The 19,272-nt window shown below is 35.6% G+C and overlaps 1 protein-coding gene across 1 annotated transcript in view; it reads right to left on the reverse strand.

The window, feature by feature from the left end:
* Nucleotides 1-19,272, reverse strand: part of SCN3A (sodium voltage-gated channel alpha subunit 3) — a 107,065-nt gene that overhangs the window by 69,925 nt on the left and 17,868 nt on the right. The window contains exons 3-5 of the mRNA XM_048214437.2: nucleotides 9,463-9,776; nucleotides 3,884-4,002; nucleotides 429-518 (exon numbers count right to left, since the gene is read on the reverse strand). Of these exons, the coding sequence (XP_048070394.1) occupies nucleotides 429-518; nucleotides 3,884-4,002; nucleotides 9,463-9,726 (473 nt within the window). The 5' untranslated portion in view covers nucleotides 9,727-9,776. The remainder of the gene's footprint in view (nucleotides 1-428; nucleotides 519-3,883; nucleotides 4,003-9,462; nucleotides 9,777-19,272) is intronic.

Below are 19,272 nucleotides of genomic sequence, written 5' to 3' on the forward strand. Positions count from 1 at the left end.
GGCACCACATAGGCTCCCTGAGATCAGGACCTGAGCCGAAATCAGGCGCCAGGTGCTTAACCAGTTAAGCCACCCAGGTGCCCAAAATAGTCCTTGTTTTTTTTTTTTAATCTAAAACGCATAACTATGATTGAATCTTAACTTTTATGCAAAATGATTCGTTTAGTTTACCAGCTAGTGTATATACTATTTATAACCTTTCTTAAACAGATACTATCATGAATTTGTTGGAAAGAATACTTACCTCATAGAAGAGAAACTCCCCCAAAGAACTTCCCTTATCTTCTTTCATGTTATGGAAATAATTTTTTCTTAGAAGTTTTTAGCCTGACTCCACAAAGCCTAAAACTTCTCAGAACATAACCATAATGCGATTGCTAGAGAATTTGAGTGTGCATTTCTCATTCGAAGAAGTCATTCTTACTTACTCTACATTCTTCGTCCAGTCTGGAGGGTTACTCAAGGTCATAAATACGCAGTTGGTCAAAATAGTGCACATGATAAGCATGCTGAATAAAGTAGATTATAGTTAAGGAATAAATGCTAGTATTTTATCATGGCCATTTACAAACAATCCAATACCAAAAAAAATCATCAAAGTTACCTGTGAAATTTGTCTTATTTGTTTTAAAACAATGGCAAAAGTAATAAGAAACCTCAAAGCCTCTCATACATTCTTAGTCTGCTCTTTTTCATTTTACATGAAATGTAAAATTTCACAGAACTGTATTTAATGGAAAGAGGTCTCTATTTTAAGCAATGAGAATTCTGCATTCCAATCAGTTATGTGAAATAGCACTGCAAGGGGAAATGACCATTCTTAAGTAAGTTCACAATATAAGTGTAAAAGTGTAAAAAATATAAATGTAATTATATCTAAAGTTGTACTTCAGATATATTTAAAATCACCACTGACTGACAAAATGTTAATGAATGCAATATAAAAACCCTGAGAATGTATACCCCAGTATATTCAAGGATTGCATTGACTGAGAATTCTACTGTAATTAGGTACTCTTAATAGTCTTATTGTGCTGTGACTCATTCTTTTAGTGTTTATTAAAGAAGAGGAAAGGGAGAGAATTTTTTTCCTGATAAGTTAATATTGTTTTCTAACTTTTTATTTTCACTATAGACTGTGGGGGAACTTAATGGGCCATCTAGCTATCCTTCTGTATCCATACCTAACCTAAACCTAAAGTCCACACCATACCTAAACAGATAAATGGTATTTTGAAAACTTCCTGAGAATTAGCTGTAATTAATTTCTATTAGGATCTCAATCAGACTTCACTCTAAGGAAGATTATGATTATTTTGGGGTAAATCTTTTATTTAAAAATATAAATCCTTGCCAATATCAAACAATAGAATGAAAAGAATTCAAATGAACCTCAAAAAGTTCAGTCCTATTTGCCTATCTCTAGTCTTTTGTCTTTTAGTTTTTATAAGGCTATTTTGAATCTGTCTATATAAAATTCTCATTCTTGATTAAAGACCTAAATGTGAGACATGAAACCATTAAAATCTAGAGGAGAACACAGGTCATAATCTCCTTGACATCGGCCATAGCAGCTTCTTACTAGATATGTCTCCTGAGGCAAGGGAAACAAAAGCAGTAATAAACTATTGGGACGTCATCAAAATAAAAATCTTCTGCACAGCAAAGGAAATAATCAACAAAGCTGAAAGGCAACTTACAGAATGGGAGATTATTTGCAAATGACATATCTGATAAAGGATTAGTATCCAAAATATATGAAGAACTTACAAAGCTCAACACCCCAAAACCAAATAATCCAATTAAAAAATGGGCAGAAGATATGAATAGACAATTTTTCCAAAGAAGACATACAGATGGCCAACAGACACATGAAAAGATGTTTGACATCACTCATCACCAAGGAAATACAAATCAAAACTACAATGAGATATCACCTCACCCCTGTCAGAATGGCTAAAATTAACAACACAGGAAACAACAGTTGGTGAGGATGTGGAGAAAGGGGAACCCTCTTACACTCTTAATGAGAATGCAAACTGGTGCAGCCACTCTGGAAAACAGTATGGAAGTTTCTCCAAAAGTTACAAATAGAACTACCCTGTGACCCAGCAATTGCACTACTAGGTATTTACCCAAAGGATAAAAAAAATACTGATTCAAAGGGGCACATGCACCCTGATGTTTATAGCAGCATTATAAACAATAACCAAATTATGGAAAGAGCCCAAATGTCCATCAACTGATGAATGGATAAAAAAGATGTGGTATGTGTACACACACACACACACACACACACACACACACACACACAGTGGAATATTACTCAGCCATCAAAAAGAAAGAAATCTTGCCATTTGCAATGATGTGGATGGAGCTAGAGTGTATTATGCTAACTGAAATAAGTCAGTCAGAGAAAGACAAATACTATATGATTTCATTCATATGTGGAACTTAAGAAATAAGACAGATGAACATAGGGGAAGGGGGAAAAAAAAAGGGAAAGAAACCATAAGAGACTCTTAACTATAGGATTAATGGAGGGGAGGTGGGTGGGGAATGGGCTACATGAGTGATGGGTATTAAGGAGGGCACTTGTGTTGAGCATTGGGTGTTATATCTAAGTGATGGATCACTAAATTCTACTCCTGAAACCAGTATTACACTATATGTTAACTAACTAGAATTTAAATAAAAATTTGAAAAAGAAAAAAAATGATAACATTTCACAAGAAACAAATGGTGTTGGCAAGGTTGCTGAGAAAGGGGAACCTTTTACACTGTTAGCGGGAATGCAAACTGGTACAGCTACTCTGAAAGACAATATGGAGTCTCCTCAAAAGGTTAAAAATAGAACTACCCTACAATCCAGCAGTTGTACTACTAGGTATCTATCCAAAGAATACAAAAATACTAATTCAAAGGGATACATGCAATGTTTACAACAGCATTACCTACAATAGTCAAATTATGGAAAGACCCCAATGTCCATCAACTAATGAATAAATAAAGAAGATGTGGTGTACACACACACACACACACACACACACACACACACACACACACTGGAATATTATTCAGCTATAAAAAAGATTGAAATCTTGCTATTTGCAACAACATGGATGGAACTAGAGGATATAATGCTAAGTGATACAAGTCAGTCAGTGAACAAATACCATATGATTTCACTTGTATGTGGAATTTAAGAAACAAAACAAATGATCATAGGAGGAAAAAGAGGCAAACCAAGAAATAGACTCTTACCTATAGAGAACAAACTGATGGTTACCAGAGGGTAGGGGAATGGGGAATAGGTTAAATAGGTGGTAGGGATTACGGAGTGCACTTGTGATGAGCACTGGGTATTGTATGAAAGTGTTGAATCACTAAATTGTATACTCAATACCAATATTAACACTGTATGTTAAACTAACAGGAATTTAAATAAAGACAAAAAAATAAAAATTAAAAAAATGCCCACTCTTAAACACAGCCTCTGAATACCTTTCTATTTTATCATTGCCTGTTGGAGAATTTTCTTGAAACCCATACCTATTCTGTCCTTGTTTGTATGGTTTTTGACTATCATTGTAATAAAAGTGTGAAGTAGATTTGCTGTTGTTCCTTCTACACAGTATGTTTCACTTACACGTTCACTAACATACTTCATTTTTACTTCTAGAATCATAACATTCATACTAATCTTTTTATAAATGGCAGGAAATCAATGAGAACAGATTAAATAACAATGTCACCATTAATCTCAAAGAAATAATATATAATATATAAAACATATGTAAAATATAAGTATTTAAAAATAATATAAAAGAATGACATTTTCTATAAAATCAAGCGATTGCATTTAGTCACATGAAAAGGATATGAATGTACCAAAATCTTAATAGCAATTTTCCTAACAGGGTTTAGCGGAGTTAAAATATACAAGGCAGAGGTGGCACTGAATCGGAAAATTGCCTTCCCTTTGTTCAATACTATAAAAGTCTGAAAAAAAATATGAAAAAAAATTACTAGATTAGACATGTAGCTTACTCGAAAAGCTTAAACACATGAAGAACTTTTTACCTGATTTGTTTGTTCAAACGTGTTTATTTAAACAATTTGGTATATTGTAACTATAAATATGTTAGATGTTTCTCCCCTAAATTAACATATAGCTACAAATAAACATATGATTTACTATTATCTAATTTGTCTCTAGCGTTCCAACTTTCTGATACAAACTGATGATCATACACAAAATTTTTTATCAAACTGTTAACTTTACAGACTCCAATTTTATTTAAAGCTTACCATCTGTCTCCAGCTTTGGTAACTTTTTCAGATTATTCTGTACATATTGCTACTAAAATAATCTTTTTTAATTTAATTATTTCAAGTCTTTGAACTCTAAAGTTTATGAAGCCTCTCTATTTTCCCTATGGTAGTTGTCCTACTTTAAAGTGTTCGAACAGGCTGAATAACCTGGTTTTGCTGACTCTGTGGATCTGCTGGTAATACTGAGAAGGAAGAGCTGCATTGAGAATTAGGCTTAAATACATCATTTCAAAGGGCATTCTGTAGCTAAAATTTTATGACCTGAAACCTATAATCATCAATTTAGCATTTAAGCCATGCTACCCAGTGATTACCCGCTACCTCTCTAGGATCATCTTTCAGTTTTTCCCACTAAAGCACCTCTGCTCCAAACAGGTCAGTCCACTTGTCAGTTCCACTCACAACCTGTCAGCTTCCCCCTCTGATTCTGAAAACGTGTCATAAAATCCTAGAGGAAGGAGGTCCCTGAGAGGTCATCTAATATGAACTCCCCCCATTTCAGGTCCATAACAGGCCTGACAGTGAGGTCCCACCAACTATCATATCAAAGGTTCTTAGTCCTCTCTGCATATTAGAATCTCTCTCTCTCTCTCTTTAAGATTTTATTCATTTATTTGACAGAGAGAGAGAGAGAGAGCACACAAGCAGTGGGAGGCAGGGAGAGAGGGAGAAGCAGGCTCCCTGCTGAGCAGAGAGCCTGATGTGAGGCTCGATCCCAGGACCCTGGGACCACAACCTGAGCCGAAGGCAGACACTTAAATGACTGAGCCACCCAGGCGCCCCTGCATATTAGAATCTTCTGAGGTGATTTTAAAATCGCCAGTGTTTGGGTCCTACTCAGAACCAATTGAATCAGAATTTCTGGAGGATGGGCAAGACGTGGGTATTATTTTAAAAATTTCCTCAGGTAATTCTAATATGCAGGCAGGGTTGAAAAGCCCTACTCTCAGAAAATGTCCTCAGTTATCAAAATCACCTCCTCCATCATGTCTTTCCAGATAAATCACTGCCTTCTAATCACTCCCTAATTGTTTTCCTTTACCAGTAAGTCTTAGTATATTAATTTGCACACATTGGCATGTTGCTTGTAATTACAGTCAAGTAGCAATTTACATGTAGGGTTCATTCCACTGAGGACTAGGTTAGAAGTTGTTATAAACTATTAAGCATAAAAGCCTGTAATCTACTTTTTCTCCGTTTTTTTCACAGTATTTAATAGTGTGGTTTGAACATAAATAGTTGTTTTAATTAAGTGCAGGCTTACCTTTAAGATGCCATTTACCTTTAAGACATCAATATATCCATTTGCTTAATAATATGTTTTTACTGTTAAACTAAGGGCTATATCCCATACAATCATGTTCATTGACAACATGGTAGTGTTCGAATAGGTAGACAGAAATATTTATATTTTGAGTATAAAGGACACAGAAAACGATTTCTCCATACATTGCCCTTTTGTATTCAAGACCATGGAGCCAAGCATTACCTAACCAACCATTTTCCATGACTGTAATCTATAAATTTGAACAATTCTATAAGGAGGGCAAGTAAACTTTTTTACTAGCATTGAGATCGTCCATAAGGGGCAGTGGTATTGGGAAAACTGGCCTCGAAGCACAAATGCATTAAAGGATTTTCTTGAATTCACAGGATTAGATCATTTACTATTGCAAACAATCTAGATCTGTTTAGGCATTCAATGACGTAAAGTTCACAATAATTCAAAGTGCATTTACTCGTGCTTTTGTGAGGCAATTTCCCTGAAAAAGCAGTCACCACTTGTAACATTAAGAAGGAATTTATTTTGAAAAATCTCCAAAAACAGGGTGACAGGAATGAACTGTCCCTTTCAACATGGAATCCTCCGCTCTCCTGAAAGATTAGCCTTTGTGGAAATAATGGGATTAAAAATGACATGCCAAGGGCATCTTCATTGAATTTTCAGGTTCTGGAACAGAGCAGGCCCAATTTCAGTTTATTTCTGGGGAACACCACCTAACACAAAACTTTGAGTTCTGAGAAATGTGGAATAAAATACTAATATCCTGTATAGTGAAAACTTACAAGGAAGATACTTGAAATTTGGGACTCTGTAGTTATTGAGAGAGGTACCTAAACAAAATTATTGGAGTGACAGAAATTGGAGGAGGGATAAATAGCTCCAAAATCTGGTCTCCAAGTAATGATAAATAAGGATGTGACTTAAAAAAATCACTACATATTGGTACGAAGGTGATGAATGTTATAGTTGAAAGCATGTCAAACTAATTGAGCACTCTGGAATGCTGCTTGCTTTTTCCCAAATAAATATACATCTTATAGGTTCACTAAAATTTTTACTACTTGAGGCAAGAGTAAGCTTTACATCTCTGATTAGGACCATATCAAGCAGAGAATTCAAAAAAGTATACAACCAATTTTTTAATGTTTTCTTTCATTTTATTAATAAATGTCGTGTAGAGTGTTGCTTAGTGCTTAAGAGCTCTGACTGCCTGGGTTTAATCCCTGAATTCACCACTTATGGAGTATGACTTGGGCAAGTTACTTAACCTCTCTGGGCTTGACATCCCTATGTGTAAAATGAGGCTAACATAGTACTTGCTTGACTGGTTCTTGGAATATTTAATGAATTATGCCACTTAAAGCACTGAAACGGTGCCTGACAAAGTAGGAACACAACAAACGTAGGCTGCCATGATTATCACTGTAACTATTTTTCAGCTATTACCTGGTCAACTTAAACACCATTGAAATACATTGTGATGTGGCTCATCTGATTATCTGATTAAATTAAGTATGTAAAATATATCATAATGGCAGCAAACTGTTACATAATGCTTCACAGTTTTGAAGTGCCTTTCACCTGCATTATTCATATACTTAACATAAACTTCATACCATATTTTCAAATTCCAGAACTTTTCCATTAGCTTCTTACGTTAGCTCCTTCAATCCTAACAATCACAGACTACCTTTTTCTTCAGTATCACCTCAGTCTTCCTTTTTGTAGATACTTCATAAAGAAAGGCAGTGCACCAACAGTAAAAAGTAAATAGTCTAGATGTCTCCCAAGATGGAGCATGGCCACCAGGAATAAATCAAGGTCCAAGTCTGGTTCTCAGACAGGGAGGCAATAAAAACTGACTTTGTTAGCACACAGAGAACAATTCTGTTTCTTAGCAGCAGACTCACATTAACCAAGCCTGAAAGCCTGACATACAAAATCAGAATGCCAAACTACTTATTTACAAGGAGATGTATTACTGTCACATGGACTGAAATAATTGCAGTGGCATAACCAGCATATTCTTTCCTTTAAAGCAGATCTGTAGGAAGACAAATTATAATAAGAAGGTTCTTTGCTGAGGGTGGGGTCCAAACAAGCTGACTTAATCAAAAGCTGCACAATACTTAATGACACCTCTGTTAGGTAGCTCCGTGTAGCCCCTCTACAATGAAATGCTCTTGATTTGGGGAGGAAAATGCTTTCAGGGCTGCTACTTAAGATCTGTTTCCCTTGGAAAATGCTGGTGTTTGTCTCTCTTATTCTCCCCACCCCTTAATCTTACCAATTTCCTTACTTAAGGATACTTCCTTTCTTTAAGTAGCTAATACTTTTAAGCATGTCAGAGTAAGCATACGCCTGTCTCTTAAAGACATCTTTGCAAATATATACTTTGAATCAGTAATTTTAAGGAGAATTTTATTCTAGTTTCTTGGGGGATGTCTCACTGTCATCATCATGTGTAATAATACAGTAACTAAATTTCAAAATTTTCCTTATCACTTCTATAGTGGAGTTCTGGAATAATTTACTTTTAAAAATATGTGAATCTATATTAAGTGCCACCTTCATGAATCTAGTTTCAAAGGAAAAAGAAAAGCCTGTTTAACTATTTAAATTGATTTTATGACCTATAGAAAGCACTTTAAAGCTTGCTATTCCAAGTGTGGCCCGTGTATTAGAGCAGCAGGAGTCTCTCGAGGACTTGTTAAGAGATGCAGGATCTCTAGCCCCACCCAGACTTCTGGAATCTGAATCTGTATCCTAGCAAGATCCTCATTGTATACACATGCAAGTTTGAGAAGCCCTTCTGTAGGGCAATAGGGCTAGTCCCGCCTCTGGATGGGTAACGGTCAGGTTCTTCACCCATCACTGACCTCATAGGATAAAATTGCATACTGCTTAAAGAATGCAGTTTCCTTAGCCATTCTTTTTAAAAGGACTGGCTCTGATTAATAAAGGTATTCAGTATCTTCTTTAAACCACAAACCATCAATTCATGGTGATATTTATTTATCTTTAGTTTCTACATAGACCTGTTTTTATGCTTATGAATGTGAAATATAAATTGCGGTTATAAAATTCCAAAATACCCAATTAAATGAAGCACAATCTATCCATTAAAAAAAGTATTTACTATAAAACTCTGCACAGCTGGTTTAACATAAAAAACTAGTTAATTCTTACAGAATTATGTGGTTATTATAGCATTAGGAAGGCATAGTCATAACTTGATTCAAATCATATGTGGATAAAGAAAACTTGAGGGTTTGTTGTCTTTTGTTCTTGACATTTTTTTTCACAGAGTGATGTTTTAACAATAAGTAGGTGTGACTGTGCTTGTCAATGTATTATCTTCTTATAGGAGGATGCTGAGTAAGATTATTACCCACTAGAATATAAATCTATTGTGAGGAAACCTTAAGCCAATTAAGAACTAAAAAATAAGAAGTACATATGCCCATAACTCTTCTTTTTACATGGCTGTTTTCCTGTTGTCTACCATGTGCTTAAATATGTTGGTGATAATGGATATTTTGCTTTGTAGGTGTCAATTTTAATTTTGACTCTCTCAGTTACTGTGAAATTGTAGAAATGGTTCATCTCTCATATCTCTTCACTGTAGCCAAACCTTGACTTCAGTTTCTTATAAATGTTTCTGCTTATTGTACTGTGCTTAAAAGTAAGTGGAAATAAAAAGTATAAAATCTTTAACAGTAGAAAACTTACGATGCAGTATGTCTATGAGCCAGAGAAAAGTATATTAAAGTTAGTGTTTAATTAAAAACTTAAATTTGGAACTGTAACTTAACTTTTGAAAGTATAAAATCAACACTCACTTTCTTGTTGATATAGTACGGGTCCAAATCCTCCAAGGGCTCTGACACCATCTCTGGAGGAATGTCTCCATAAATAAATGGAAGGTTCTTCCCAGCTTCCAAGTCACTGTTTGGCTTTGGTTTGTTCTCGTCATCATTGTCTTGTTCTCTCTTGGGCTTTTTGGCTTTCTCTTCTGCAGCACGTTTTTCGATAGCAGCAAGAGATTCTCTAGTAAAAAGGCGGAAGCTTTCAGGCCCCGGGGGTACCAGCAGTGCCTGTGCCATCTTTTCATCCTGCACATTTAATTACGTTTAGCTTCTTGCATAAGAATTGCCTACCAAGGAAAAAAAAATGCATGAGAGTTAGGAAAACAACTGAGTGAGAGGGATTAAGAAAATCAACCAAGATGTCATTTAATGTTTCTTCTAGTAATTTCTTTGCTAGTATATTAATAAATGAATATTACTTTATTTTTGGCAAAAAAATATTTTCTTCTTCAATGCATAGACTTCTTTTCTTTCTCAGTGCACAGTATAAACATTTTACAATGTTCCTTTGGGGATTCTTTTGGTAAATTTTTAAAAGTATAAACATTTTTGTGCTGCACTACAAATTTTAACCTGGAAGCATCATTATCCAATCTAATTTACAATAAACCAACTTTATAAGTCTATCAAAGTCTGGTCTGAGACCTTTGAGCCAAAACATATCATAGTATACTTTGGTAAAAAGAGTAATGCCAGTAATGCTTGTCAGTGAAATTACTTAAGGACCCATCATTCCCCCCCCCTCCTTTTATCACATCTTACTAGCTCTCCAAATAAAGAAATGCACTGGTATGTGCCTGACTCATAAAATCTCAGAATAGGAAAGGAAGTTTTGCCTAATCCAACCACTGTTCTGGTCATCAGCATTAGCATCGTTGACCATTGGTTCTCCAAACAAAGTCAGACCATCAGCAGCGACAGAGGAGTCAAAACTATTTTCACTTTTTTTCCCAAAGATTTTTATTTGTTTATTTGACTGAGAGAGAGAGAGAGAGAGCACAAGCAGAGGGGAGGGGCAGAAGGAGCCGGAGCAGCCGACTCTTGCTGAGCAGGGAGCCTGACGTGGGGCTCGATCCCAGGATCCTAAGATCATGACCTGAGCTGAAGGCAGACACTTAAACGACTGAGCCACCCAGGTGCCCCCAAAACTATTTTCTTTCAGCTTTTCACCCTGGATCCTTCTGAAGCATTTTCTGAGGCAATGCAGAATGTATTTCCTTTTCCAGTCTGCTGTTATTCAACTATTCCAAGACACTTTTCATATTCTTTCTTAATCTTCCATTTGGTGTAATGGTTAGAAGCATGGACTGTGGAGCTAGGCTCTCTCTGTTCTTCACCCTGGCTCTGTCATTTATGAGCTGTATGACTTTGCAAAATGTAACCCTCAGTGCTTCAGTCTCCATTTATAAAATGGGGATGCTATGAGAACTAACCTCCCAGATTATCATAAGGAATAAATGAATTAATTTACATTAAGTGTCTAGCATAGTTTTGGAATGAGTAAGCATAGTGTTGGTGTCAACTATCATAATCTAATTATCTTTCATTCCCTAAGGTGTTTCCTCTGTTGTGGTTTCAAGCATCCTCACAATTCAAGCCATTCTCCTGTAAGTAAGGCCCTGACTTGGTGGAACCACAGCTGACCATGGAGCTCCAGGAGAGGACTAGGAAGTACAGAGTACAGGGGTATATTCACACATGCCAAGCAACGGTCTTCGATTAGAAAGGAAAGAAGTCAGACACCTGCTCAGTTCTCCAGGAAAGGTAAAGAAAATTCTGCTAGAAATGTGACAGAACTGTCAAAAATACAAGAAACCAGCAGGTTTCTTGTATTTTCTTGTTTTTTGAAACATAAGTTAATGGTTATTTTATTTTGCATTGTGCCAGAAATCACACTTGAAAAATCAGGGTAGAAAATAGAAACGGTAACAACAAGATACAGTGAGTACATCAGTCTCTTATAGAACAATCTACAACCATGACATCAGGGTAATCAGCAAAGTCATCTGTGATATTTTCCCTATCCAAACCACCCACCCCATCTCTGCCCCCATATTTACTCTGGTCTCCATAGTAGTTTATCCCTAAATGGCCTTTTAATTCTTAGCTGTTTATTGCATGGATATACTAAGCTTACAGACAATGAGAAACTCTAGATCTTACAGCAAGATAAGAAAAATGATATCGACTAAAATGATTATGGATCATTATATGTGTTTTTTGAGTTTATATCTGAATTATTAGTTCCCTGGTCTATTCAATAACTAAAGTATTTTTAATAGCTGTGTCTTTTCATTGACTTAGTATTTATAATATGACATTGCTATATTTTCTGCTGCTATGAAGGTATATTCTAAGTAAGTTATTAAATATCAGATGCCAAGGGCCATGCCATTTTTGGCACTAGCTCTGAAAAAGAACTCTGATTTATGGTGGGATGGGGCTTTTTTGTTTTGCTTTGGGTTTTTTGTACTCCATCAAGTGAATTTAGAAGACACAAAATAAATAGTTGGTTCATTTTTTATTAAAATAGAAAAACTATTCTCAAATCTTCTAATTCAGCTATGTATTTTGTGCTTTCTAATTTCATGGCAAATGGCACAAACTAGAACTAAAGTTTTTAGCCATTTTATGTCCATTTTGGTGTCCACATAGCCCAGCATTAGGCTGTATGGAATAATCACATTTATACTTTTGAATGTGGAAGGAGTTCGCACATTAACTGCAAGCCTTAAATACCAAGCCATGTAATCCACCTATCTCTCATCACCTTTCATGAACTGACTGGATAAGGTTCTTACCAAGTGCTAAATGAAAATGAAACAGCATGACAAAGCTATCTTAAGACATTTCTATGAAACATGGTTGCTTTCTTAGAGGAGAAGAAAGTTACTTTTGTATTTGAGCATTTAGTTAAACTAATTTTTGTTTCTTTACTAACAATGGAATGGAAAACATGCAGCAATCAGAATCTGAGTTCTGGGTTCATACTGAGCTTGTCACTAACAGTTTGCTTATGACATTTACCTTTCCTCAACCTCAGTGTCATTGAAATACCTTACCATATATGGGGCAACACTTTGCCATAAGGAAATAACCAATTATACTCATTTAACTGGAGTTTCCTGATTTCCTAAGTTTTAAAATGAAATTAGGTTAAAAATATCTAATGTGGAGAAATTTTAATCTGTATAGATTACTTTCATTTCTCTGAGATGACATGGAACAAGGTATCACAAAATTGTAGAACCATATTTAAACAGAAATAATTTTTTACCTTCCTGTTCACTTATCAAGGATTAGAACAAAGAATTTGAGTCTTGGTCAAAAAGAAGTAAAGAAGCTCTTTGAAACTGCCACACTGTTGTCTCTAAATCCTGAGAAGATAGGCCAGTTCCAGACCCGTGGCTTTTCCTCCAAGGCGAACTAAGGTTTGCCCAATATTTGGATAGATTGAGACATTAAAAATCACAGTGAGGGGAGCTTCTCATGGCTTCTTCTGCAGCTTTGCTGTTTAGAAACATCTCATAGTTCCATGGCAGTTCTATTTTAATTTTTTTCCCTCTTCCTTCTTATTCTTTGTGAGCCTATTATATAGACCTCTTACATAATTTTATATTCCTATTAGAGCAGACTTTTAAAAATTAATTCCTACTGATGCCTTGGTGTGGGATATATATTATTAATGAATATATGTGCATTATAATGTATTAAAATACATCAAATTTAATATGCCAGATTTTCTCCAGAACTGTCCTTGCAAGGACAAAAAAAATAAAAGAAGACCTAAGGAGATGATCTCTTTGATTAAAAACCAAAATGTGTGTGTGAATAAAGGAAATGCATCCCTCTATTAATGAATAAAGAAAACTGCAGTTCAAAAAATCCTATTATAGGATGGACCACAGAATTTTAAACCTGGAAGGATTAGGATCACTTATTCAAGAAATATTTATTGAGGGACTATTATGTATCAACACTGTGTTTGGATTAACACCCATGGTCCCTGCTCTTAAGGAGCTGACAGTCCAGTATGAGAGATGTTGACACAAATAATTATAATACAATTATGTACAGTTGGTTATTGTCTGATCTCCATAAATGGGAGTAATTTGTTCTGCCCAGGTAAGGATGGGGAGGGGAAGTTCAGGGAAATTTCCCTGAGGAAGTTTTATTAGGCTATTGGGATTTGACCAACTGGTGTGGTGGTAGTAGTTGGGATGAAGTTGGTAGGAAGACACATCAGTCGAGACATGTTAGACTGGGAGACAGTATATGCATGGGAAAAAGCAGGGAGGGCCTGGGAAGAACTAAGAAGTTCATTATGGGTAGAGACCAACCTGCTCAAAAGGGAGTGGTGAGAGCAAGGACTGAAACACTGGCAGGATATAATCACCAAAAGTCTTGTACAGCATGCTTAATAAGCCATGGATGGGGAGTGATGGGATCAATTTGAAGATGAGAAAAATGGTGGCAGTATGAAGGGTAGACAGGTGGGCTGATCCTAGAGCAATGGTTTTCAAACATTTTAGTTTTAGGATCCTTTTATACTCAAAATTACTGACAATGTCAGAGAGCTTTTGTTTATAGGGAATTTATCTATTCATATTTACCATATTAAAAATTAGAAGATTTTTACAACTTTTATTAACGTAATAATAATAAGCCCTTGTATGTCTACATATAAAATGTATTTTTGATAAAAATAACTAATATTATCACAAACGAAAAAAAATGGTGTGAGAAGGAATTTATTTTAAATTTGGGCAAATTTCTCTACTGTCTGGCATAATGGAATACAGCCAGAGTCTTTTATCTGCTTCCAAGTTCAATCTGTTCAGATATGTTGTTTTGATTGAAGTACATGAAGAAAATCCACATATTATATATAAAGAAAAAAATATATATATTATATATATATATGTAGCTGGAAAAGGAAGGGGTATTTTACTTGTCTTTTCAGGCACTTGTGAATGTTCTTTGATACACATCAAAACTCTACAAATGATAATTTCTTGAATTAGTTTCAATGTGGAATCTGAAACTGCATCAGGAACTTTTTACTGCTTTTGCCTTTTGGATGGATTTTGTACCTTTATGCATGGATCATTTGGAAAATATTGGCACAGTTTTTTGCAGATTTCCCGAAATTTGACAAATTTCATTAACATTCAAAATCACATTTGTTAATATCACCGTTGATCTCATGAGAAAAGTCATAATATATCGGGAGGCTGTCTAGTTCCCAGTGGCAGGTAAAAGTTTTCCAAAACTCCAATTTCCACTTGAAAGCTCCAGTTTTAACATTGACAACGAATGCTGTCATTTGCTTTTCCTGAAGTGACAAGCTTTTCCTTTGTTCATTTTTTAGAAAATATCTGCTAAATATCTGAGTCTGAATAACTGTAGTTTGTCAGGTCTTCTTTCAAGTAAAAATGGTGTTCCATGAAAAAAAGAAAAAATGGCTTATTCAACTCCTGACTCACGCAATCACACAAATGCTTTTCCTTGAGACAGCCGTGGCACTGCAATATGCAGCAGAAATGTATTTTTCCAGTTTCATTATATAGAATATTAAAACACATGTTCCTTAGGTCAAGATTTAATAAAATGAATAATATTTACTACTTCATCAAAGACATTCTTATGTGAACTGGCCCTTTTTTCTTACTGTAAGTGCGTGGTGGTGAAGAAAACAAGGATTCGTCCTATAGTTTGATGCTGCTGCCTTGCTTCCTACTAAGGCATGAGCTGTTTCACTCCATGACTTTTGCGCTCTCAGTGAAAAAGGCAAAGGTCATCTTGGTATTGTATTAGGAAAATAGTTTAGACCTCACTGCCCCCCTAAAGGACTCAGGAACCTCCAGTTGTCCACAAACCACCTTTTGAGAATTGCCCTAGAAAGAAATGGATGGACAGCAGGAGTCTAAAGGAGAGGGCAAGGAGATGTGACTGTAGGTGTACTGTTTAAGGGCCTAGACATGGCCGTCAGAACTGTATTCAAGCTCTGGCTCTGCTACGCTCTAGCAGTGTGACCTTGGGCAATTTTTTTTATCCTTCATAATCTTCAATTTCCCTAATGCATATAATGGTAATGATAGCAATGATAACACATACTTCATAGAGTTAATGTGACATTAAATGAGAAAATCCTCCTAGAAGGTGAGCAACAGTGCCTGGAAGAGAGTAGGCTATCAATAAGTTAGAGAGAAAACAAACCATAGCCAGAGGACTGTATTCAATGCAAAATTAGAAGAGAGAAAATCAATGAGATTTTATGATGTCTTGATATGTGGCTTGATGAAGACATATGAGGTCAAGCTCAATCCCGGATTGGTTTAAGCCACAAGTTGTCATTAACCCAACAGAAAAGTGGAGAGGATTTGTAGGGCATGATAATAAATTCTGTTTGGCATTTATTTAGTTTGAGATGCCTGTGAGACAGCTGGGTATGTAATTAAAATATGGGTCTGAGAATCGGAAAGCCGTCTGGGCTGGGAAAATGTTGATTAAAGAGCCACTGGTTGAAACTGAAGATAAGAATAAGCATTACACTGTCTAGGAAAAAACTGGAAAGTTTAAAAGGCAGGACTCCTGTGACTACCAGTTTTTAAGGAGAGGAAAATTAGACAATGAAGTCAGAACAGTTACATAGATGCCAAAAGAGGAATTTTGAAGATGCTAATTAAAAGGCATATATTGGATTTGACAATTAGTCAACTCCCTGCATTTAAAATAAATGAAGAACAGGCACAGAGAAGCTAAGTAACCTTCACCGAAACGTCTACTGACAACACAAATTGTTGCTCTGAGGCAAAACATTTTCCACACATTCTCTTCTCGACTGACTTTTCCTATTATAGTTGACATTTTTATCTTGAATCTTACTATTGTGTGATTTGATTTTAAAGATCTAAGCTGTACATAAATAACTACAGAAAAATAGATTTATATAGTTTAATTCGGTTTTCCAGGCACACATAATCTGTATGCTATGATATTAACATAAGCTTATAAAACTATACGAAAAACCACAAATACAAATACAAAGCTAATATTTGTTAATGAATCATAATCTGAAAAAAAAGGGCATGGTAAACATTTGGGATATGCCATGGCATTACATAGCAAGGACAAAAGTATTGTTTTTCCCATTACTCATACAGCCTGTGAGTTTTCATCCTGCCTAATTTCCGGGATAGCAGACAGTTTGGAAAATTGCATTGGTCTATAACCTGTTAATATCAATAGTTTCTCTCTCCCTTTGTAGGGGTCTTTATGATTATGTTACAGACAAAAATCAATTAGTTCTGGTCTGTTCCCATGGAGACAAAATTATGTCAGAGGCTGTAAATTTGCCATCTTCAAGGATGGAAAGCTGCTCTGTGTCATTCAACTTGAGAAATCAGAAAAAAAAATCCACAATGTATTTTTATGTCCTCGATGATGAGAGAGCAAATTGTTGGGGAAGGATTGGGTCCACTGCTGAGGAAAGGATGCTGTGTTTTCTTGGTATCAGTGAGGACTATTATAGGAAGGGCATAATCTAAAAGACAAAATGGACTGACTAACTACCCTTCCTTTTAATAAAGTTATTAATATTTTCTAAAAGGGTTTTCATCTGGGGTTAGTGATTATCTGGTATTTACTTTATTTTCAGGTAGCATATGTGACAAAGAGAATAATAATTTATTAAAGGCATATACAGAGCATTTGGCATATTATAGTGATAACCACTGGACGCCCTCCAAGGCAGAATTAAACATTATTTTCCATATTTCAGAAGATTTTTGAAGTAACATCTGGTTGGTGTGCTTACCTAACTAGGTGGCTTTGAGAATTAAACAATAGTAATAGATAAAACTCTGTTACATTGTTGCTATGTCTCAGATACTCTGTCATGTAATTTATATACATTAACTCACTTAATCTTATGAGGTTTAATCATTTAATCTTATTTAACCTTATTATTCCTATTTTAGAGATCAAAAAACCAAGGTATATATAGGTTGGATAATCTCCAGTTACAAAAGTAGTAAGTCAAGAAGACAGGATTTAAACCCATATAGTTCAGGAAATAGCCTGGGCTCCAAGCCTATGAAATGAGATTTTTAGTTCATGTGTTCTGAAATGGAATTAGGATAAGTCCACTACCTCACTGGGAAGTTACTATGTATACAGTCCTATGTTCAGAATGGAGTGGCGTAATCTAAGAAACAGAGCAATGTAGTCATCACCTTTGTTTTTAATGTAGAAGATAAAACAGGAATGGATTAATAACAGACATAAAACCCACATCTAATGGATACACATTGACATACATATATTTTAAGTACTTGAGAGTTATTTGAAGATAAATTAAAAGCCTCGGCTAGCTTCTTATATATCCTTACCTCTTGCTCTCATTGTGGTGTCAAAGAATTATGCAATACTATTGGTCTGAATAAACCTGTCAAGAAAGTAACTGTATAGCAAGGATATCACTATGACATGGCCAAATACTAATGAAATTTCTACTTTCTCTGTCATTGTTCTCTTCCTGTTAGCTAAACTCATGATTGTCCACACATAAATGTTATTTATTGATTTGCTAACTTTTTAATAAGACAATCTATTTCTGCCTTTCTCTACCTGGACTCAGTGGCATACCTCTGAAAAAAAAAAAACAGCTGAGTAGAAAAGCATGAGCTCATTTCTGTGATCAGAACAATCTTTATCTTGGAAATAATAATTAGTTTCTAGGAGTTGATGTTCCCAGTGACTTTGTCCTTATCAGACAGCTATAAGCGCAGAGAGACAACTGCTAAGTAATAACAATTAAGCCAACATTGTAATAGACAAATTGTTGGTTTTATTAGCTCCTCAATTTTTCTACTGTATGTTTTCAAACTGAAGACAATTGTGTGTTTAACTCCCCAACATCCGTTCTACTCCAGATACCTTGTCCAAGCCCCTTGCCAATCATTGGCTCAGGAATAAGCTTGTGGTCCAGTTCTGGCCAACAAAAGGTGAGGGGAAGCCTGCTAAGTGAGTGTCTATAAAAGGTTTCTTCACTCCTAACAAAGAGACTAAGGAGGAGACAGAATTCTCTGTCCCCTGGACCTTGGTGCATTGAGGTATGATACATGGCATTACTTCAGTCAGCTTGCAACCAGAAGGGATGCCATTCTGAGGGCAAAGCAGATCTGACACACTGAGGGTGGCAGATCACAGAGACAGATCTACCCCTGGGCTCTTGATGGATCACTCAGCTCTTGGACCCGAACAACCTCTGCACTGCTTGTTATATTCAATAAACATCTTTCTTGACTAAGATAGTTTTAGACAGTTTTTCTAGTTAATTGCAGATGATACACCAGACAAGTAAATACTCCTTGGTCAGTTCAAAAACTTGGCCAGTTCAGAAGCCAGCTTACAACCAAATACTAACCACATGTTTGGATGTCCTTTACCCATGCAAACAGGTGAGCTATGCATCCACTTACTAAATAAATATAATAAAATGCAAGTAAATACAATCTGGTTAGTTTACTAAACACACAGAATGAATGTCTCTTTTAAAAGAAAAAGAGAAAAAGCTGGGTTAGTTTTTCTTTCTTACATCAATAGCCTTTGGCATTGTTCCACTCCTGGAGGTCATCTCTTCCATGTTTCTAAGTGTTTGCCTCTTTGGAGGAACAAACTAGCAACGAGGGAGGTAATCACTCTTTTGCCTTCTCTCCCCACCCCCCATACAGCTGACCTTGTTAGCTAATAGAGATTTTAGTTTACCTTCCACAAACA

Source organism: Ursus arctos, unplaced genomic scaffold (assembly GCF_023065955.2).
Source record: "Ursus arctos isolate Adak ecotype North America unplaced genomic scaffold, UrsArc2.0 scaffold_1, whole genome shotgun sequence".
Taxonomy (NCBI): domain Eukaryota; kingdom Metazoa; phylum Chordata; class Mammalia; order Carnivora; family Ursidae; genus Ursus; species Ursus arctos.